The 24,478-nt window shown below is 40.3% G+C and overlaps 1 protein-coding gene across 4 annotated transcripts in view; it reads left to right on the forward strand.

Moving 5' to 3' along the window:
- Positions 1–24,478, forward strand: part of Pik3c2g (phosphatidylinositol-4-phosphate 3-kinase catalytic subunit type 2 gamma) — a 345,180-nt gene that overhangs the window by 269,377 nt on the left and 51,325 nt on the right. For all 4 annotated transcript variants that reach the window (XR_009591996.1, XM_060384334.1, XM_060384335.1 and 1 more), the window contains exons 28-30: positions 1,624–1,813; positions 2,249–2,370; positions 6,114–6,222. Coding sequence is in view for 3 of the 4 variants with exons in the window: in XM_060384334.1 (XP_060240317.1) it covers positions 1,624–1,813; positions 2,249–2,370; positions 6,114–6,222 (421 nt within the window). In the remaining variant the exon portion in view is untranslated. The remainder of the gene's footprint in view (positions 1–1,623; positions 1,814–2,248; positions 2,371–6,113; positions 6,223–24,478) is intronic.

Here is a 24,478-nt window from a genome sequence, read left to right on the forward strand (position 1 = left end):
ATGATTACAAGACAAATATTCAAACACAGCTACTAAGCAATTAAACAGGTAATACATTTGTCACCTCAATAGAAAGAAGAAATTTAATAAGATCCAGAAGCATTTAGAAATGTTTACGGAATAAAAAGGGATGCCAGTCATATTCAGTGTAAGAACTTGCAGTATATGCACACACACACACACACACACACACACAAATTAAAATAAAAGCAAATCTTTAAAATCTATGTCAGTGGTACCTGGGAAACGTACATTACATTCTCTGTAATTTTACAGAGAGCTTACATTCTCGTGTTAGTGGGACACAAGGTTTACATGGCCCATCATACTGGAGAAGAGAGAACAGAAAGGAAGCTAGCAAATTTCAGTGTTGCTTCCAGTAGGGAATAAATAAAAATATCACAAAAGCATGCAAACTTTACGTTGAGAGATAATCATATCATCAGAATGCAAACTTTCTTCAGAACTAAAGATATGCTTTCAAGGTCAGATACCAGAATCAAAATAGGAAAAAAAAAAAAAAAACACTATAAGGTGAAAAATAGCTCACATCAGGTACTTGGGCATTAAATAAATTGTTATAGCATACTGACATTTCTTTAAAGACAACATGTAAGAAATAGAAGTATATAAAGACACAATGGAAGTAAATAATGAAAGCCAAGTCATAGTTTCCAAAATCCTTTAACTAAGGAGGAGGAGGAAGGAGTGGGAACGCCATGTCTAGCTTTTGACGTCGCTACATGGTGTCATCTACCGAGTTCGTGCTCGCGAACCAAGCACAGGCAGGCGTTACCAAAACTCGCACAGTGCTGTGAGCTCGGGGCTCTGCGCGGGACTGCGAGTCAGCTACGGGTTGCGCCGCCTGGCTGGAGCTTTGAACCTACCTCTGTTTCTAGGTTTAATTTTCGGATGTGTGTACATACTTTAAATGCTTACAAGCTACCGTTAATTTGTTTTAAAATTGTAATCTCCAAATACAGAGAACGAAATAAATGTATTTATTCCACTTTTTTATTTTGCATGTGTCGAGGCCCTCTCACTTCGTCTCTTTCTCTCCATTTCTCTCTCCTCTTCCTCCAGTGTTGGCTGGGGTTACAGATGTGTGGCACTGCTCTCTCTCTCTCTCTCTCTCTCTCTCTCTCTCTCATTATCTGTCTGTCTGCCCCCTCTGTGTGCATGTGTGTGTGTGTGTGTGTGCGTGTGGTGCACTCCTGTGCTCACAGCACACATGCAGCAATCAAAGAACCCTGAGCACACACTATGGAAGTAAGTTTTTGTTTTTGTTTTTTTTTCCAGGGATCGCATTCGGTTGTCAGACTCATCAGCAAGCCCATGACCCGCTATCTCACTGGCCCCAAACAAAGTTCTAAAAATTGTCAGAATATAATGATCCAACTACACTTTTCTATCTCACCAAGAGAGTGACTTCTTCATTTCTTAATAATTTCCAGATGTGAACTAAATGTTTAGAGATACAATATTCAGTATCTGGGTTTTGTATATACACATTTTTGTCTCACCCTCCAAACACACTTGCATCTGGCAAACATAAGGCCCCATTATAAGCCAAGCCGGGAGTACAGGGAGTGCTTCTTACTGTCTTCTTTTTCCTTTTTCTAGGAAGATAAAAGAAAGTCTGGAGTGTTTCCCAGTTAAGTTGAATAACCTGATCCACACGCTTGCACAGATGCCAGCCATAAGCCTTGCCAAACCTTCCCCTCAGACTCTTCTCCAGGAAGCCTGCATCCTGAATAAAACCAGGACAATTCAGAGAGCCACAATTTTAGGGTTCAGCAAGACACACAGCAACGTAAGTCCAAATCTGTCTGTGCCACAGGCTCTGCTGGACAGACCTTTTAAAGCATGATGTTTTTGCTATGCAAATTGAAAAATCAGTTACAACTGGAGAAGGGCCATTAAGGAGATGTTTTAAGAAAAATTGTAACAACCGGAGCTATTAGTGGAGAACCATCAGAGGGAACAGTTCCTACCCCGTGGTAGAATATAAATCAAGAACTAATTAAAGTGTCTGTAAGAAAGGACAGCAGAAATTAGGCAATGCTGCCAGAACATAAAATTATGGTACCCTCATACATTTTATTTATAGGTAATCTTGACATTATAAATTGCATCCTTCAGCCTTGATATTTCTCTTTTAACAGAAAGTTTCCTTCTTTGTTTAGTTCACCTAAAAGCTGATTTTAGTTTTATGTCCATCTTTTGATTTTTGACTGTTTATCTGCAGCTGTATCTGATCGAGGTGACATGCAGCGACAGCAGGAAAAGCCTGACCAGGAAGTCATTTGAGCAGTTTTACAGACTTCACAGCCAAATTCAGAAGCAATTCTCCTCGGTGGCTCTCCCAGAGTAAGGCACTTACCCCTTGCCTTATTTGGCCTTCAGAACATGCCCTTGAGCAAAGGGGGAAAATGATGGCTAAGAGGTTTCCTGTTTGGAAGCAACATGCAGTTCTAAAACAGATATGCTGTCCCAGCAGAGCCCAAGCAAAGAGCCCTTTGCAGCCGAAAGCAGAACAAAGTTGGCAATTTTCTCTTTTGCTTCCAGCCATTGATTTTTGTAGATGGAAAAAAAATCAGAACCTCTTTCATTTTTCATCACTTATTGGGGAAAATTGTTTTATTTCCCTGCTTTAAAATTTAATCTTCTCAGTTGTTACTATAAAAATGGAATTGAAATTGAAAGTCGAAACCAAATCAGCATGCCTATGCTTTTGACAATAACTGAAAATTAAAAGCTCATATGTAGGCACACATGAATACATGGGGAGAAGACAGGATTTTTGTAGGAGGGTGATAACATCAATTGTTTATTCATAATTCACCTTCACTGTTCTCAAGCCTGAGTTTTCTTAATCATTAATTACTAAACCTGTGTGGTCTAAATGTTATTTATTTAATGTACATTTTGAAGGGATTACTGTGATCATTGTTATAGTGGAAAAAACTGAAGTAAGATAACTATAGATACAATTAGAACAATTGCTGTTGATCTAATTTAAAAATACTTGTTAGTTAAAATGAGGGAAATCTAAATCATGAATTTCAGTGTACAACAAAATTGTACTTTAACTTTAAAAAGATGAGTGCCCCAGCAATTATGATATTGGCAGTCAGATAAACCAAATTTTGATTTTTCTTTCATCTGCACTAGGATTTTTGTTAAGTGAACCATCCTTTAACACTGTTAGTGGTTGCTTATGACCTGACATGCTTTGCACATATAAATTTATATTTGTTCTTTGCTTTAGTCACTTTTCAAAACGTAAATATAAGGTGCCAACGAGTGAAGAGATATCGTGAAGTATTGAAAGAGTATGTTTGCTGATGTCTAAGATGCTCTGAAACATGAACATTTCCAGTAGCTGGAAGACAAGATTTTAAACAGCAGTTCAGGAACCTGAGAGGGAAATGCATCAATTCTGGAGACATCTATACATAGGTTTTAGATTTTTTAAATAGAATCAGAAAAAAAAGAAGCATAAGCAAAAAATCTTCAAACTTCAGCTGCAAAGTTCAGTATCTAGAGCTGTCTTCACTGACAGTCACAGAATAGTACAAATCACATATACATTAACCCCTGTTAAAGGCCTCCTTCTCTAGCCTCTTGGAGAACTCTGGAAATGTGAGCACCACTTCCCACCTGCCTTTTCTCAATCTCCAGCCTTAGTTAGGATTCTGTTCCATACAGGACTGCTGCCTGGCAATGAAGCTAAATTGATATGCAAACCATTTCAGGAAGCCTCTGAGGGAGGGACTTTTAGCCTTATGTGCCCTGAGCAGCTCCTGTGGGCTGTCACTCCTCCAGGGACCAACACTAGAGATTATGCATATGGAAGAAGAGGGCAAAATTTTCTCTGACTCCTACATTTACTAAGAGAAGCCTTATGAGACTTCCATATATCCAAGCTGGAGGAGAAAAAAAAATCAGAACATCACAGTCAGGAAGAATGAAATTCTAATTAGTCATAGCCTGCAATAGAGGTCTTCCAATTGGGCCATTTGTGCTTCTGGGACATCCTAGGAATACACAGGCATGGAGATTTTCTTAGAATGAATGGCTTTCATCCTCATCTATTGGAGTAGGCAAGAATACATCCCCTCTTCCCATTTTTCTTTATGCTGTTAGAGGTTCAGGAATAGCCGCTCACTGACCACTCATACACCAGACAGAGCTCAACAAATGTTTCTTGAATGTTAAACAGGAACTGATCAGCCAGGGACATAATCTGGACTCAGGAGCCAGACCATGACATTGGTCTGCTCCTAAAATGTTTTCTTTTTAATGCAAAACAAACAAACAAACAAACAAACAAAAACCTGTAACCAGGTAACAACTAGGTAATAAAACTGTAACCTGGTGCAGGAAACAAACCATAAACAGGTAACAGCCAGGTAACAAAAACGCAACCAAGTATCCAGGTGCAGGAAACAACATTACACCATTTTGACTAACTAGACAAAGGGTTTCTAAGTGACCCTTAATTTGGCAGGTAACAAAGTATACAAAGTGTGAGAAATGAAACCATAGAGACATACTTAGAGGCGAAATGTCTTCTGACATGCTAAAGGTATAGCAGGTGATAACAGAAAGAGCCATAGTTAAGAACTAAGGTAGGTATCAACAAAAAGGCTATGAATTTTAGCAGTTATAACAATGCTTTCCTCCTAGCCTCAGAATTTTGTTGTGTGCTGTCCTGGGATGTAAAATCCATCCTGAAGCAGATTAAAAAAAAAAAAAATTATTGGTGTTAGTACTGAAAAAAATGAACTTCCCAAGCAAGCAGAACAACTCTTTTTTTATCAGCATTTAAAAAAAAAGTAATACAAAAACTGAAAAACAAATTTTTGTTTTGTTTTCTTTTTCTTGTTTTTCCCAGAACAAAATGGAGAGTGAATCTGTTAGCAGTGTCAGGTAAAAGAGCATAAGGATACTTTTTAATGACTGATTTCAATGTGGCATTTGGATTGAGTGGCACTAGTATGGCCCAATTCTGTGCATGTATTTATACTTAGAACTTTCAGTATCTATGAAACACCAACAAAGATTAAATTGTTTTATTAAACCAATATGGGGAGTTCTACACATAGATGCATGAGTTATATTTAACACCAACTGAAGCCATCTAGTTGCCAAGATCATTTCCAAAACTGTCACCACATGTGTGTGTAATTATATATTACATATATTTATATTTTAGACTAATTTTTATTGGTCCTAATTTTCATAACTAAGTCCAGATGAAAACAAATCTTAATACTTCAATTCTTAGATTCATGAACTATTTAAAAATATTAAATATTACTTATTCACTAGGTAATAATTGAATACATTTATTTATTTATATTGCACTCCCATGATCTTTTTAACAAGTGGCACGGAATGTCCTGCTTGGCATCACCACTTGATTCTGTGTGTTTGCTGAGAAAGATCCACCAGCCTCCTCATTTCCCCTTCCAGGAAGCACTATAGGCAGGCCAACAGCAAGCTGTTGAAAATATACGGTTATACAGGCAAATACGTTACCCCGTGGAACCACTACCGGGCCATCCCACCAAACTGTTCTTAAGCCCAACTCACCAAGATGGTCTTCAGGTAGATCACAGAGAAGCCTTCTGCCCATACTCTTCCAGACAGTGTGGCTTGAACTCACAGGAATGAGGCCAGATGGAAGCAGATGTTACCTGACGAAATGTCTAATTTATTTCATGCAATGATGTCTGTCAAGAGCAGAGAAGAAACAGTGCAGTTAGAACACTTTGAAAAACTATGAATTATTAATTTCAGAAACTATGTCTTAGTCCCTATATGTACTAGGAGGAAACATTTGGAGTGTGCTATAAATACAGTAATAAAGATCATATTAAATTAGTTTAATGTTAAATTAAATTAGTCTTGATATCAGTGATGATTAAAAATAGCACAAATGATGACAGTTGTGCCCATGAAATGGTCAGAATTAACCATGTACATCCTGCCATTCTCTAATGTTTGGTTGGCCCTCCACTGATGCAGGCGTCAAATCTGTGACCAACCACAAAGGGGCTAATTTTCATACTGACCAAAATGACTCTCCTCCTTTTAAAAAACAGGTTTCCTCACTGGTGGCACTTGCCTTTTACAGACGTGGATCACAAGAGAATCAGAGATCTAAGTCGTTACGTAGACCAGCTGCTGCACGGATCTTATGAAGTTGCGAATGTATGTAATCACCTACGTTTTCCACTTTTATTCAAATGTCAACTGTTTACTTATTATTACCAAAAGTAGTTTTAAATGTATCAGCATCCTGTAGTTTCTTCTCTCAGTAAGCAAGTATGTGGAGCATGTCTAATGAATGAGGTCCAAACCCCAGCTAGATAGATGCCTAGATGACACACGGTGAGCTAAATGGGCCACAGATGCCCCAGGACCAGAGCATGGATTTCTGCCAGTTTTCATGTAAGTACGGGCTGGGAGACAGACAGCATGTTTCTGGCGTTTGACTTGGGGTGAGATTGAACAGAGTTGTTCTAGGGCTTGGTCCTGAGTGGGAACAAGCCAAGTAGGGAAGATCGTGGGTGAGAAAACCATGTTACTCAACCAGGTTCCCATTGAGACTGTGAACAAATACAACACTCAAGATGGCTGGAAGCAACACAAGTCCATTTTCTTTGATTCCTGGAACTCAGAAGTATGAATGTGGGAATTTAGGGACTGACGTCAAAGTACTGGCAGACCTGCTCCTTCTGGAACAGTCCACTTTCTAGAGCAGCGGTTCTCAACCTGTGGGTCACAGCCTCTTTGAGGGTCCCATGTCAGATATTTTGCAGATCAGATATTTACATTATGATTTGTAGCAGTAGTGAAATTACAGTTATAAAGAGCAGTGAAAGAATCTTATGGTTGGGGGTCATCACTGCCTGAGGAACTTTATTAAAGTGCCAGAGCAGTTAAGGAGACTGAGAAGCACTGCTCGCGGGGATCTCTGCCCCAGAGTGGCACATTCAGGACTCAGTGACTGCCCTCACATCTTCATGTCTGGCTCCTACTGTCCTTGTGCCTCCACTAGAAGGATGTCAGCCATTGGACTGCAGAGGACAACCTTACCATCTCAAGGTCTTCGGTGTGTTTTATCTGCAAAGGCTCTTTTGCTGTGTAAACTAGTGTTATATAAATTACACCATGACCGTCTAGTAGGTGGGTATTATCTGACTGGTAAGGATGTATGGAAGAGTATCCAGATTCAGTTCCTTTGTATCTTAATATGAAGAAAAGAGAGGAGGAGAATGTCCCAGGTGTATTGTTATTTTGGCTAAGAGACATGCATCTGCTGTGTTATGAAACTATTCCTGAGGAAGCGCAACACACATACCTACTCACCCCAGACAGGAAGCTCCCACAGCAGACTAAAATAGGGGTGCCCACCAAAGTCCAGGCCGGTGAACTATAAGAGCAGAAAGGACTCAAAGACAACTCCATCAATAAAACCCACCCCAGCGCGGGTGACAGACAGCTCATGAAGCTGTAAACTGGGAGCACACTGCCCAGCCTGCAGGCACCTCAAGAGGTCTGAGTGTCCTCTCCAGGTGCCTCAGTTGGTCTAAACCTCTTCCAGACAGCTTGGCTGGTTTCTGCTCCTTCCACGTAGCTGCTCCGGTGTCAGAGTTTTCTTTGAAGCTCAGCTTTGTTCATTCAGTGCTGAAAGGACTCTTAGCTTTTATTGCTTATTGTGGCAAGGAGGGACCTAGTGGATCTAGTCACTTTCAGGGACTTCCTGGAGCTCTTTAGAGTAGTTTGCTTTCCTGCTTAAAGAGATTCCCCCAGAAGAGAATGTTTTAATCTTGGGGGCTAAGGGTAGGGTGTTGCATAAAAGCCTCTTCTGTCTGTAACAAGGCCTTCTTCTTAAAAACATACAGCCAAGGAAAAATCATTTTGCTTGGAGTTTCTGTTATCTAAGATTTTCCATCCTTTTGCTTGCTACATTTTATATTTTTCATTTTAATCATGACCACAGGTAACAAATGAAATTTTGTATTATATATAGAATGCAATCTTTGCCTTTTAGTTGGAATGGTGTGTGTTCCTGTGTGTGTGTGTGTGTGTGTGTGTGTGTGCACCTGATATATTCTTTTTTCCCTTTCTTCCATTCATTGAGGATAACTCAACTCTGTCCTAAATAGCTTCAGAGTGATATTCTGCTTAGCTCTGGGGATTACTGCATGGATTAGAACATACATCCCTGATGTTTTAAATCCACTATGACTTTCTAATTTTTTTTCTTAATTTCCCATTGAGGTGAAACCTTAAAAAAGTCTGTTTGACCCATTTGTATTTTATACACTGTGATAACAATATACATTATTTTTTTGTTCTTTGTCTGCTTGTAAAATTTTTGTCTTTTCCAAACCTCTTTATCCTGTTTTCAGGATACGGTTGTTTCTCTTTCTCATTTGCAAACTTCAGGCCTTTCTGTATTTGCATTAATGGTGAATCTTCACTGCTGGCCCTCCGATCCTTTGAAGCCAAGTTTAAAAATCACAGGTCAAGCTCCATCTGTCACACTCTGCGGAATATTTGGATGAAGTGACCTAACCTACTGTCACCATGAGAGTCTAGCACTGCAGTCACCCTCCAGGTGTGCAGTTTCCAAAGTGTTTCCCCTCACCCTCTCCTCTCAGAGGAGCTGTGCTGCAGATCCAAGTCTGTGCTCATTATCATCCCTGAAAAGCTTTTAAGTATTTCTTTATTTGCTAGGTTATTATTCTCAGTGGTCCTGAAATACTCTATAGAGATTCTGGGTTAAAATTATACCCTTCTGTGTAGGAGTCAGATCAGGGTTTGCAGGACACGTAAGCACACATACACATAAACACACACACAAACACCTACCTAAACATACATAAAATGTACATACACACTTAAACAGACACACATATACATACCTACCTACACCTAAGCACACTGTACATGTGTGAAACTAATATGTCTCCAGAAGAATCTCTCATTTTCATTACTGGTGAGTCAACTATGTGACATGGAACACCCCTGTGAGACAAATGCTGGTTTCATAAGCAGGCGCCTGGCAGACAGAATTCCTCAGTTCTTAGACATATGTTCTAGTGGTTTATCTAGGACAACATCCTGAGGGTAAAGCAAGGGTTCTCTGCTGCTTTGCTTTTGAAACGAGGATGGAGAACGACTACAGAATCTTTTAAGTTAAATCACATACTTCAAAGAGCTTGGTCGTAACCAGTGAGCCCATCTGAAATAATAATTAGACTAATCAGCAGTCAGCAAGCCTTTTCTCAAGACACAGGACCTGTCACGTAGCCTCCAAAGTGGTGGAGTTACGGGCATGTGCCACCAGGCTTCCTAATAAGGCACCATTTTCTGTGAGGAAAAACTTTAATTCCAACATTCAATATGCTAATGAATAAAGCAACCCTCTATTGATTTTGTGACTAAAAAGCAGAAGCAAGTGCAGGCTTGCTCATTAGAGGAAGCACATCATCCTTCCTCCTCCCCATCCTTAGCCACTGTCACAGGGAGTAACCTTCCTCTTCTTCCTTGTCATATGTTGGACACGAACAATCATTTGGAGTGTAAGGTAGCAGGTCCTCAGGTGACCGGCTCTCATATAGGGTTAGACTATGTTCGCCCTTTACCATACTATGTTATGGTAAAGCCGGCAGACTCAGCTGCAGATGCTGTTCTGCATCAAAGGATCAGTGCCCAACACTAGGGTCCAACTTAAGTCCAAGGGAGTTAGAGAGGGTGGCATTCAAGTCACCACTACAAGTCAGGAAGCAGGAAATAAATAGAGGCCACAAAGTGTCACTTTGGACACAGAGAATGTGAGGAAGCAAGGATGGTGGACATGTTCTCCTCTCGTGCAAGAAAATGTAAGACTCTAGTGACTGTATTTTCATATTCTCTCCAGTTCTTACCTCATACCCAGGTAGTTTCTAACTCATCAATATTTGCTAAATATTATAAATGAATAAATGAATAACAATACCATCATTATCATACAGTGGCCTATAGGATTGCTGCTGTCCTTCAAAGCCTAAGGGACTGACAGATTACATTTGAGAGCGTTTGACAGTGACCTTTAAATGTATTTTCTTAATTACTGGCAAACTGTTTTCTAATCAACTCATGCTTCCAAAATAACTAATTATTTATATACATTGTGTATGCAAACTTCCATACGAATAAGAGATGACATTCTAAAACTTGCAGAAAAGGAACCAAAATGTTTAGAAAACCTTGCAAGTACTATAAAATGAATATTATACAATGAATATTCCTTTCGGGCCAGGGATATGGCTCATTTGGTATGCTTAGCTAGTGCACAGCAAGTCTTGGGTTCAATTCCTAGTAGCATGTAAGCCAGACGTGGTGATGCATGTCTGTAAGCCTAGCACTCAGGAGGTAAAGACAGGAGGATCATGAGATTAAGTTAATTAATGAATTTATAGCTGGTTTGAGCCTTGCCTAGGCAGCAGGAGGCCATTGTGAAAAATAATTTCCCCTCACTTTAATGTGTAATACAAAATGAACCTCATGACGGAGACCTCCTCCTTAGCGCAAGATAACCACGGAACTCTCCCAGCTACCAAATGAAAGCCTGGCTTCATCGGCTGCCTACTGTCAAGCCCAAGGACAGCACTGGCCATGATCAGCATGGGTGCATGTTAATGTATTAACTCATGACCGCACTTCCAGAGAAGCCACTCCAGTTCTATAGATTACATTTGCAATGTATCTGTATTGAGCAAAAAGAAAGAAATGTTCGCCGTGAGAACTGACTGATGGAGAAACTGAATGAGAGTAATAGTCTCAGCAGCAGGAAGACACAAAGACATGAAATAACTGAAAATGATTTAAGACAATTTGAAAACTAGACCACAGGAAAGCAAGCATTTTCAACATAAAGAAAATATTCAGGTGCTAGAAGACTGACCCAACAGGAACAGTGCTCTCTCAGAAGACCCAAGTTCAGCTCTCAGCAGCTGCACCAGGAGCTCACAGCCCTCTGTAAGTCCAGCTCCAAGGGTCCCAACACCTTCTTCTGGATACCTGCATTCACACAAACACACATAAATTTAATGGAAGTATATTTTAATTTCTGTCTCAATCAGAACAGAACGGGTAACAGGAAATGAATGACAGACCCTTCAGTCCTCAAAGAACAAGGTACTATATTTCATGACATTGAGGCAGAAGTGACTTTTGCGTATCACAGAACAGAATATTGACATATTTGTGTCCTTTACTGACTGACACTCTTAGAAGTTCATGGCCATGTCTTTGTGATTCAGGCCAGAATGGCAAATATGGCAGTTATCTGGGATGAAAAGTGCTGAGGTAATGAGGGAGGATACTCACCTTTGAGCGTGGCCACGCAGCTCACGATAAAGCTGCTTGGATACAAAGTCTGGCATGATGAATTAAAAATATTCAGTAGCTGCTGCAATGATCAGATCTGGCCTTTTCGGACAAAGGAAAGTGTGAAGTGAAGACACTTCCGCTCTCTCCTACGGTGTGGTAAGATCTGTCCATACTCAGGAGCAAAGTGTTTGCAGGAAACTCAGCACATGTACAGTAAAGACTTCTGTGATTGGCTAATCCACAGACACCCAAGCAGAGGGCTGTCGTGAGAGTAGAAGGCAAAGGCGCTGGGTCTGGGTACGATGGTGAGACTGCAAAACGCATTCCAGCACAGCGAGGTTTCATGAAGATTGTCATCACTCTCATGGATGCAGGGAGACATATGAACGCAGGCAACAAGCCTAGACCTGCAGTTTTCATTATAGTCACATTTACAGAGGTGGTTCCATTAAAGCACTACCTCAGAGGCCCTGAGGACAGGTGCTGTCATTTTACTGGGCGCTGCGATCAATCTTTTTCGGTTAGCAATGGGGGACAGGGGAGCTGGGTAAATGATAGGTATCGCATTATGTTTTAAATCGGTTTGAATTAAAGCCTGAGATTATAATGGATGAAAAATAGAAGAAAAAGGAAGAGTGATTGTCATTCTTAAGCATAAAATATTGTGAAACCAAAGATGTTAACAGCACACCAACTGGAGAGTGTGTGCTCTTGTCTAGCCTTGTAGTTCTAAGGCGGAGAATTAAGTCCTGTTTCACAATAAGGCTCATCAGAAGTTAAAATTGTAGCTGTTCTTCCATCATAACAGGGTCACAAGTATATCTCCAGAAACTTAGCTGATTCTTAGCCATGTTGGGGAAGAGCAGGGCTTGACCTGAGCTCAGCATGCGCTCTACCACTGGTAGCCATGTCCAGCCCCAGTGAGGATTTGGAGGACGGTACTATTATAAGATTTATAGACTGCATCTCTTTTATTAATTGTCCTTTATATACAACAAAATCAGCAGAGTCTTGTTATATTATGTGTCCAAAAGCACGAAATTAATATGCATGGTTTGTAAGCAGAGCCTCGTAGCTGGCACTTTCTACAATTACTGACTTAGCCAAAATTAAATGCATATACGTAGGTATGTTTGTAGGTATGCAGTCTGGGTTGAATCCAGGGACTTGTAACCGCTAAAGCACTCTACCTCTGACTGCATCCCCAGCCCAACAGGTGTGTTTTGTTGTTGTTGTTGTGCACATTATGTAATTTCTGGGCAGAGGTGCCAAAAAATAGTATTTGGTTGTCCAAACACTGTTTCAGAAAAAGGGACAGATTAGTAAAAATATCTTTACGGGTGTCCTTCTCATAAATGCTTACCTTGTTGCAAAAAGAAATCTGTGTGTGTGTGTGTGTGTGTGTGTGTGTGCGTGTGTCTATAAGTGTATTGTGTGTATGGCTATGGTGTGTATGTCTTTCTGGATATTTGATGTATGGCTGTGTGTGTATATCTGTATGTATGTGTGTTTGTTTAACCTAAGCAATTCCTATGTCTAGACATGTTTGAGAAACTATACCACAGAAAGTAAAAAACAAAACAAAACAAAAAAACAGTATCTGTCAAGGATGGCCCTATACACATCTGACTTAGAAACTTAGAAAGACTTTTGTAGCCTCACACATTCCCCTTGCTTTCTATTAGTCCAAAGAAAGTTCTTGGAAACTGAGTGTCATTCCACAAGCAATACAGTGATGGAGCCATCATGACAGTATCAAGTTCTGAATAGTGGGGACTGGGGAGATGGTTCGGGCTCCGAAGAGCTGCTGGCCAGCAAGGAATGGGGGTTCAGATCTCCAGCACCCACAAAGAAGTCGGGATTGGTGTACATGTGAAACCTCAGTAATGAAGGTGGAGGCAGAGTTCTAGAATATACCCAATCGAATCTGTGAGCCTCATGATCAGACACACACACACACACACACACACACACACACACACACACACTAGCTGGCCAGTCTGGCCTCAGTGCTCAGGTTCTCTATTTTGCATAGGTCGACCAATTGTTAATGACGCCGATAGCTTTGCAGAAATCTCTAATATTCTATTGTTATGACAAAGCAATTAACAAAAGCTCCTTAAAGAAAGAGGGGATTATTCAGTTCCCAGCTTGAGGGTGAAGTCCACCATGGTGGAATGCACGTGTTGAAAGGGGTTCTACATGTGTCAGTGGGGGAAGGGCAGCAGGCGCCTGAGGCTGCTGGTCACTGCATCCACAGTCAAGGAGACAGACATGAACGCCCATGCTCAGATCTCCCTATCCTTTTTATTCAGTCTGGGGCCTCAGACTATGGGATAGCACCATGTACACTCAGGGTGGGCCTTCCATCTGTGTTAAATCTCCCTGAGAACATCCCCCAAAGGCAAGGGCAGAGGTGAGTCTCCTCAGTGACTGTGACTCTCAGTCCCAGCAAGCCAGCAACCAGATTAACCACCACACACCCCCTGAACCTGTTGATGTTTAGGAAGTGAAATTTAATTTCAACATTAGATGAAGCTGAACTGACCTAGAAGTCACCCTGATCATTCCAGCGCAGACCATACTACTCTGACATTTTTAGGTCTGTGTTACTGACTGATTGTCCTTCCTCATGGGAATGAAGAAAGCTTCTGGTACATGAACATTAAAATTTATCAAACCTGGAATGTACCATCACTTGCTTTATATTTTAAGTGAGATAAAGAGCTTGGAGAAAAATTCTGTGGTCACAATTCTCTCCCCTCTGTAATAAAACAAGAGACTTAAAGAGATGTGCATTCTTTGTTTTGAGTTCTGTGGGACAGGACAGACTTTATCTTTGATCCCAGAAAAAAAAATCTTCCAAAACCACTTTGTTTTTTCATAGTTGCTTGTCATGCGGTAGCCCAGGAAAATTAAAGATAATCCGATTATGCCTGTGTGCTAAAATATGTATTAAGTGTTAGTTGCATGCAAAATTTACAACTCTTTCAAACTACATCATATCACTACGCATAACTCTGTAAGTTTTTAAATTATTTGACAATTGCATATGTGTATGTAAAGAATTTTGTTCTTTTTCATGACCCCTGATCCTCTTATTCCATTTTCTCCAACCAAAACTCTTCTTTTTTTTTTTTTTAAGATTTTATTTATTTATTATTTATACAACATTGTGCCTGCATGTACATCTGCATGTCAGAAGAGGGCACCAGATCTCATTATAGATGGTTGTGAGCCACCATGTGGTTGCTGGGAATTGAACTCAGGACCTCGGGAGGAACAGTCAGTGCTCTTAACCTCTGAGCCATCTCTCCAGCCCCCCAAAACTCTTCTAATTACCCATAAGCCTCCACTTTCATTTTTTTTTACCCACTTAGTTTAATTGACAGTCCTTACATAAACACAGTGATAGGTTATTTATCAGAAAGTGGACAACTAAATCACCAGTGGTTACACTACTAAAGAAGTGGCCACCCCTAGAACTTTACATTTTTACTGAACACTTACTGTGTGTAACATTGTAGAGTTAAAATAATATGGGTTTTAATTTCTTTTTTATTGAGCACCTACTTACAACTGTAAGAACTTTCTATGCCCTCCCTATCTCTGAATAATGACACAGAGACTAACATTTATACATGACAGCTTTAGGTCTTGGCTTGTTCTCGATCCCAACTAGCTCTATTAACCCATTTATATTGATCTAAGTCTCCACACACGGTTCATTACCTCTCGCCAGATTCATAGTCCGACTTCCTCCATGTCTGGTAGGTGAAGTCTGCCACAGAGTTCTTCTTTCTTTCCCAGGGTTCCTAGCTCTGACTATTCTTGCCTTGTCTATTCTCTTCTGCCTCTGCTATAGGCTGTTCAGCTCTTTATTCAACTAGTCAGAAGGTGGTGGAGAACAATGTTTATAAAATACAGAGGCAGGAGATGCTTCATAAAAATGACAATCCCAAAGTCCAGTGTGTACTCAGAGCTCTGGTTACAGGAATCAGTATTTGGATAATACAAGGACAACTTGACATAGTGCACAAAACCATCGCTAAGGCACCTTCTGCTTGTAATATTCCGGAGTCGGAGCTGTAGTTTTGTTTTGGCAGTAAACTAGATAAGTTAAAATAATGTGAACTATACTTGATGCTTTACAACTTTATTATATAGTTATGCTATAGATATGAACATAAATAATGCATGGCTTAAAATGAAAAGGCTGTGAGAAAGCAAGAAGAAAATGCAGCTTGAATATAAAATTGGACCACCACTTCCTAAAGTCACACATTATTGTTTGTCCTCATCTGTGATCTGTGCTGCTTTGGGTTGGTGGATAAGGACACACTGAGGTCAAGGATCAGTTGTGTCAAATACTAAAGCAGCCTAGATGATGGGACAGATACCTAAAGATATCTAAGCTCTATCTATCTATCTATCTATCTATCTATCCATCCATCCATCCATCTATCTATCATCTATCTATCTATCTATCTATCTATCTATCTATCTATCATCTATCTTTCTAACCATCTTTTTTTCTTTCTATCTCTTGGGAATAGAGAGAGTTCACTAACAAATGAAGCAGGCATTAAATGAAAACCATTATCACATTCTACCCATCAATTCTACAAAGATTAGTGGTGCTTTTGTACATCCCTGTAACATCTCTGCCTGGCTTCTGCTGTGTCAGCCTCACTCACCTCCCCAAACCGAGAAAAGCTTCTCTATTCCTTTCAGGGTTTATACTTTCATTCAAGCACAAAGTTGATACTAACAAGAATTCTTTTTGCTTCTTTAAATTTTGTTCTGTTTCAGTGGGATTGTGTTGTGAATAAAGCAAAAATCCTTAGAAAGCATAATGTGGACCCGCGATGAAAAATTATAGCAAGTGACTGCAAAACATAAACAAATGCATGTCCACATCAGAGTTCAGCTGAGATTCACAAACAGACCGTGCTTGAAGCATCTCACAGCTGTGTGCACTGGGATCTTTCCCTCTTCTCAGGACTGTTGCTCATTTCTGGACTTCCCTGAAAACAGGGCATGATATCACTTAGGGTTTAGGCAATGTTATTTTTAAAGCAGAAATGTCAAAATAAAGCCAAGTAGATAAATCCTGTCTTAACAGCAAACATATGTTCCCTGCTCCCATTGCTAAATCCAGATGTTAATTGAATGTTTGTCACCACGACTCTCTCTCTCTCTCTTTCTTTTTGGCACTAGCTCAGCAGTGTACTGTGGGCAGGATAAATGCCACATGTGTGCCATCAGAAAAACCAAGATTATTCCTCACAGTCTGGTAAAACACTGTTGGCATTTGAGAAAGAAACTGCTGAAGATACTTTAGACATTCACTTTTTTTTCACGGGGTCATTCTTCCATGTAACTCCGACATGAATACAGTGGGCTGAGCTATATGAGAGACTGGGCATGCTGACATGTTGCTTTATGAAGAAGGTAATAAAACACAATTACTGCTCAACTTTGATTTAGAAGTCTTATGGGAATTCATTTTTTAATTTGTGTTTTTTTACAGCACTCCACAGCATTTGAGAGAAATAGATTTAGCTTATTGTTTTAAGACACTAAATCTTGCAGCCAATATTAGAAGTTGTCTGGCTACCCAATAAATGGGAACACTTAGTGTTCTTTTGTAAAGAAAGAGAAAAAAATGGATCTCAGTTTTACATTCCATTAATTCTGGCCTGTGCATGTATTTTAACTCTGTTCAGTCTTTGATAATACAGTATAGGAAAAACACTTAGGTTCCAAATTGATCAGCTCTCTAAAAAAGTCAATCATTTTAAATTACATACAAGTTAATGTAATTGGTAAACATATTATGAATGAGAATTCTGGGTTTAACAAAGCATACCCTAATGGAGATTTTAATTTAATATTGACCCACTGGATTTTATGTTTGTTTTTATTGTCCTCATTTTTCATTTAAAAGTATAATGGGAATTAAAATTTCACATTAGTTATATTGGAATCTACTCTAGCATGGCGATATATATGTATATATATATGAATATATCTTCATAGAAGATATTTCATATCACCCCATGACGTTCAGCTCAACAATAGTAACTTTAGATAGCCCAAGACAAATCACAACCATCTTTCATTTTTTCGTCAGATACATTGGAAGTGTCCTACATATTTGAAATGTCTGTACATTACTTGAGAGCTGATAAATCAGGATGATGACCAAACACTAAAATACCTTTCTTGTCACACAAGTTCAAATTGGCCAAGTATGTTGGGAAAGTGAAAGTGTCATTGGGAGTGAGTGGGAGGCAAAAGTCTAAATCTAAACACACTGCATTGGAGTTGTCTATGTGACTTCCAAAGACACTAAGCAGAAGTTTAGATACATTCAGGAAGAATGTTTGGCTGAAAATACACATATTGGAACTGTCCCCAAAAAAAACTGATCATCAAAACTATACACTGGAAGAAATTAAGTAATCCAAAGTACACTGAGAAGTGAATTTAAAAGACTCATCGTTGAAAAGGCAGAGTGGGCAGTTCACCAACTTTAAAGTTTGGGGAGATAAACTCAACCTAATAAAGAGAGTGGAAAAGATCTGTGCACTGGACACCAGAGAATAGAGTGCCAGGAAGCCAGCAAGAGAGAATGAGAGAGTGGTTATCAAAATAGAGAGTAGCTATCTGGTCAGATTTAGAAAGTAAACCAGGATATGGCATGGGTTTGGTGGCTCACACCAGTGATCCCAACAGTCAAAATGCTGATGCAGGAGAAATGCAATCATAAAGTTTGTTAGGACTTTTATAAACAAAAATTCAACTGGAAGAGTTTCAAGTGAAAATGAAAACAGAGAGGTTTGAGATATAAAGTGGAGAACATCTTTGCAGCAGACTTTCTCTAACCCTGAGAATACAGGGAAATATAAGTCAATAATTTTCTTTATTGGAATAAATCAAAGCATTATGTATGTGCTGCCTTATAAAAGAACATGAACTTAAGAAGTGAAATAAAGAAAAAGAAAGACTACTCATGCAGAGACCTGAGCAATGACCTTGAACAGGAGGGCAGGGTATCTGGTGTTCAAATTGTCCTCAAATTAGAATTAGTCTGTCTGTGTTAACAGAGAAAGGGTAGAGATGAATACCCTGACAGACTATGTTGGAAGACAGGTTCTGTTTCATCAAGCAGGTAACCCATGAGGAGGTTAAGGAGGAAGGAATACAAGAATTTGGGGAGCAAACCCTATAATGAATGTCAAATAGTAACTGGATTAATGGTGTTCATAGAATTTTCCATAAAATATTCAAGACACTCAAGAATAGTGACTTCATTAAGTACAGTCATGTCTAAGTGTTTCCAGCAACATTAGGCTGTTACACTTGTAGAGTGGCATGTGTGTGCATGTGTGTGTGTGTGTTGTCAAATAATAAAAAAATGAAAAAGGTCACAGTACAAGAGAATTAGCATAAAAATTGACCAAAGGCAGACATGAACACATGGACTAAAGTTTAGTCATTGAAATGGATCTGCAGTCAAGTCATTTCTGCTATCCTGGTGTTTTAAAAAAAAAAAACAAAACTGAAAATGAGGAAGGTAGGGCTGTAGACTAGAAGACTAGAAATGGTGATAATGGAAGAGTTTTGGCCATTAGTCAAGACAGACCAGAAGAACAAGAGTGACTGGCTGAGTGGGACACACGACAAGACAATTAAAGGTGAAGGAAGCAAGAGCAAATAGTCTAGGATATAGAAGGATCATCTGCATGAATATTTAAATATGTGTTATGATCTGTATAAATATGTAAATGTGTGTTATGACAATAGCACTGTGAAGAAAATGAAAATGTATAAGAATAAATGTCTTCAAGAAATGCTGTCCATTGCACAACAGATCTATATGAAAGTGTAATAGCAGGGGACACAGGACATTGGTCTATAGACATTGTATGCAAGGCACAGGCACCTCACAAAAGAAGGGAGAATAGAAAGTACAAGAGCAAGGAGACATACGGACACCTACTTCTCATGCAGGACCAAAGCTCTAAAGAGGATGGAAGGAGAACAACCATCATTTCTGGGCCCTCCATAGGGTCAAAATGGAATTCCCAGAGAAAAAAGTAGGCTGGACTTCTGCGGAATTTAGCGAACCACATGCTCCAAGAGTTGCTTCTGCATTTTCTTTTTCCTTCGCTGTGCATGCATTCTCATCATTCTAAACAAAAACCTGATTGCAATGCATCCTACTGAAAGTTCATGGGTAGGTCACGCTAGCTTTGAGTTTTCCCAAATGACTAAATCGTTCTAGAATGTTCTCCCCAGGAATCATTTGCTCGCCTCTCACCCTGTGTGGAATCCGCTCTTTAAAGGACACAGACGTGAACGTGAGCCTCGGCCTGCTGACTCACGGTTGATTCCGGCTAACCACTGGCACTCTCTGCTTCTACTACAGAGAAGTTACTTTCAGAACAATCTCCTTTAACATTTGATGTGACTGTTTGGGAGGCCTGTGTCTCTATGCTGGACAGCCAGGGCCTTGCTCTTGGCAGGCAAGTACTCGAACATGGAGCTGCGTTCAACCCACACAATGACAGAACATACGAGATATTTTAGGGTAAGAAATCCTATTGGTTTTTAGTTGAACTCTCCAGTTATTGAAGGAACCAAAAACAGGCCACATACCGTCCAAGCACTTTGTATTGTACACATGCTAGGTAATATACAGGCCACCAAGTTCCATTTGGACTTCTGACAAAGAACACGTTTTTAGTAATCATGCCACAAATCTAGCGTAAACAAAATGGAGAGTCGTGCTTCACGTGGAGGCGTCACAGTCCCTGGAAACCTGGCACCTTCACAGCTGTGTACTATATAGGCACCAAGCACATGCAGCCATACTGCCTGGAGAGTAAAACAAGCCCAGCTGGGAACAGTGGTGTTGGTTATCACTGAAGGCAATCGCATCGCTAATATTTCTGCCTTATTTCCTGTGGGATGCACTCATAAAGAAATCTAAAGAAATTTAATGGTTATTTTGAGATTAAGTAATATGTTTGTTATTTGAGACAGTGTCCTATTATGTAGCCCAGGTTATCTTCGAACTCACAATTTTTCTGTCTTAGCCACACTGGGTGCTGAGATTGCCATACCCGACTTTTTTTTTTTTTAAGCTTTTTCTTTCTTTCTTTCTGACACTGGAGCATGTTTCTCTTGCATAAGGAAAAAAAAAAGTTTAATGCAATAAAGAATTAGTGTTTACTATCTCAGCCAGACCCAGAAATATAAAGAGTTCAGGACTTGGCACTATAAACACAGGGGAATAATTAACCAGTGGTGACATTTCAGGAACTAACAGGAAAGACATCTTGCTTAACATAGAAGTTTATTATCCTTTGGCTAATAAGTTCAAACTTTTGCTAAAAGACTAGCACCACTAATCATTGATCAGTTCTCAAAGACTTAGAGAGGTTGTATTTTCTTTAACCATTTCTGTTCAGTGTGAGATTTGATTTTAAACATTCAAATTAAAACAAACAAACAAAAGTGACTTATAGTCATCTTCTTGGCTATGGGCTGATTTTCTTAAATATGTGTTCAGATTCAATAACCTCAAAATGTAGAGATAGAATTTGACAATTGACTAATTTGTAATGTATATAAGCTGTCAATAAGAGTATTTTCACTAGAAACAAAGGCAATCCTCCCTAGAAGACAGATCTCGGCTTGTTCTGCAACACATGGTTGAACAGCACTGTGCAAGAGTGATTGATTCTCAGTCTGCTCTTGGTAGCTCATTAGCTCACAAGAAAAGAGTAAGTAATCATCTTGGGACCATTGAGGATAAGGCAGAGAGAAAGAGGAAAGGAACATGTAGTAAAAAACAAACAAACAAACAAACAAACAAAAAACAGGATGAAGAAGCAGGGCAGCTTCAATGAGATAAATAATCCACACGGTGACACAGAAAGGGCTGGAAAAGAAATGGTAAAGAGGACAGAGAATGAGCAAGGCCCCAGTCAGGAACAGGTCTCTTCTTTCGTAGGGTAAGACAGAGTTGCTATCAGGATTCAGGAAGCTAATTGTTAAATATTTATTTTGGAAGAGCAGGTGATAACTTTGCAAAAATAGAATGAAGAAGGGTTTTCAAGATGAGATGTGGAACCATCTGCTATAACTCACATGGAAATGGAAGGTGCTGGAACTAGGAAATTTGCAGTAACACAGAAGGAAGATACCAGACTTCAAGGCTGATGTGGCGGTAGCTGTCAAAGCTGGTGACCGCCTCCTGGGGTCAGCCTTCTCTTTTATTCTGTGATGTGGCACTTTCTTTTTTTTTTTTATTTTTTTTTTTTTATTTTTTTTTCAATGCAGTTTATTCAGGAACATTGAACAATCCTCGGACCCCGGGGAAAGCCAGCCCACAGCTTAAATAGCCTCTGGGTAGCCAACCCAGGCGTGCCACGGGGGCAATGCAGATAGGTCCACATACATGGAAGCAAGCCAGATCCTCGGCCTTAGCCAAATGTGGAGTTGTTCGTGACAGAGAGCACTCACCATCGGGAAGGTGGAAGGCGGAAACCAGCTCCATCTTTAAGGCATAGCATTCCGCAGCTCTCTACAGTTCCCCCTTTTTGTTTTAGACGCATCAGGCAAGAGTAGAGGTCTGATCTCTGATATTAGAAATAAATTGGGACTTTGTACAGATGTTCATTTAGGTGTCATCCACCCAAAGAGCATCAGACCGTCCGATACCTTTTTCTCAGAGGCGGGACCTGGGGCATCAACCCGCATGCAATCAGACATGCTCTTCTCTGGGTCCAAAGCGGCTGACCCTGAGTGCAGTGCTTAGCCTCGCATCCTGAGCGTATCATTTTAGCTTTTTATGGTATCCAACCATGCTTGGGGAGAATGTCCTGCTTCAATGGCTGTAAAGGCCTGAATGATCATGGCTGCATCACACTGTTGTGAGACTCTAATCTTGCATATATACCACAGGCAAACCAAGGAGACCAACACCAGAAGGCCTGCTAACACTCCCATGCCCGCCCATTCCTTCAGATGATTCATGGCTGCAGCAATCCATGTTGATAATCCTGTGGCTAGTCCTGCGTCCACTCCGGTAGAATTTACTGTGACAATGGCCACTCTCAGCTGCTCCATCGTAGTATGGAATTCTCCAGTCCAATTACCTAAAATATAGCTCGACAATTGTTTAGGCAAATTTGCAGCACAGGAAAAATTCTCATGTTGTATGCTAGTGACACAAAGTCCAGCATACTTTCATTGACAGCCAGGTTGTGCAATTTGCCATAGGGTATCAATTTGCTCCTGCAAGAGGTCAATCCTCTGATTGAACACCATCAAGCTTTTAGTTGAGCATTAATTCCTTTATGTACAACTAAGGCATGAGCTACATTGGCTAAATGATTATTCAGGGTCTGAGCAGTCTGCCCAGTATGACTCATGGCTAATGCCCTGGTGGTAGCTCCAACAGCCGTCAATGAGATGGTAGTAACAATGGTGGCTGTAGTTCCAAGATCCCTTTTCTGTCTGAAGAGAGTCATAGCGTGAGGGGCATCAATGGGCATAGGCACCCAGTGAGGCATGCGAGTAACCAGGGCATACCTAAATTCACTAGCATTCCAGCATTGGGCAAAAAAGCAAGTATCATTACCACAATTACTTGGCTCTATCTGGCTAATAATGAATAAAAATGGGGGATATAGACAAACAGGTGTGGGCTTATAGGAAATATTATGAGAAGCCTTAACCCCTCGTTGGAACATCCTGCATCAGTTCTAGAACTAGCAGTGGTGGTGTCCGAGGTCTGAGTAGGTTCAGGAGACCATTGCCCCCAGGGGCGAGACGTGCTCCATGCCAATTGACTAACTCCATGTTTTCCTCCAATTTTGAAAGTCATTTAAGGTTCTTAAATTATTTTTTTCCCTTTTTTCTTAAATTTTTTATCAATTACACTTTATTCATTCTGCATCCCCCCATAAGCCCCTCCCTCCTCCCATCCCAATCCCACCCTCCCTCCTCCCTCTGCTTGCATGCCACTCCCCAAGTCCACTAATAGGGGAGGTTCTCCTCTCCTTTCTGATCTTAGTCTGTCAGTTCACATCAAAAGTGGCTGTATTGTCCTCTACTGTGGCCTGGTAAGGCTGCTCCCCCCTCAGGGGGAGGTGATCAAAGAGCAGGCCAATCAGATTATGTCAGAGGCAGTCCCTCTTCACATTACTATGTAACCCAATTGGACTCTGAACTGCCCTGGGCTACATCTGTGCAGGGGTTCTAGGTTATCTCCATGAATAGTCCTTGGTTGGAGTATGAGTCTCTGGGAAGTTCCCTATGTTCAAATTTTCTTGATCTGTTGCTCTCCTTGTGGAGACCCTGTCCTCTCCAGCTCTTACTATTTCCCAGTTCTTACCTAAAATTCCGTTCACTCTGCCCAACAGTTGCCCATCAGGCTCAGCATCTGCTTTGATAGTCTGAAGGGCAGAGGCTTTCAGAGGCCCTCTGTGGTAGGTTCCTAGGTTGTTTCCTGTTTTCTTCTTCTTCTGATGTCCATCCTCTTTGCCTTTCCGGATGGGGATTGGACATTTTAGTTAGGGTTCTCTCTCTTGCTTAGTTTCTTTAGATGCACAGGTTTTAGTGGGTTTGTCCTATGTTGTATGTCTATATGAGTGAGTATATACCATGTGTGTCTTTTTGCTTCTGAGACAACTCACTCAGGATGATCCTTTCCAGATCCCACCATTTACCTGCAAATTTCATGATTTCCTTATTTTTCATTGCTGAGTAATATTCCATTGTGTAGATGTACCACAATTTCTGCATCCATTCTTCAGTTGAGGGGCATCTGGGTTGTTTCCAGCTTCTGGCTATTACAAATAAAGCTGCTACAAACATGGTTGAGCAAATGTCCTTTTTGTGTACTTGAGCCTCTTTTGGATATATGCCCAGTAGTGGTATGGCTGGATCTTGAGGAAGTGCTATTCCTAGTTGTCTGAGAAAGCGCCAGATTGATTTCCAGAGTGGTTGTACAAGTTTACATTCCCACCAGCAGTGGAGAAGGGTTCCCCTTTCTCCACAA

This window comes from Meriones unguiculatus, chromosome 5 (assembly GCF_030254825.1).
Source record: "Meriones unguiculatus strain TT.TT164.6M chromosome 5, Bangor_MerUng_6.1, whole genome shotgun sequence".
In the NCBI taxonomy this organism is placed as follows: Eukaryota; Metazoa; Chordata; class Mammalia; order Rodentia; family Muridae; genus Meriones; species Meriones unguiculatus.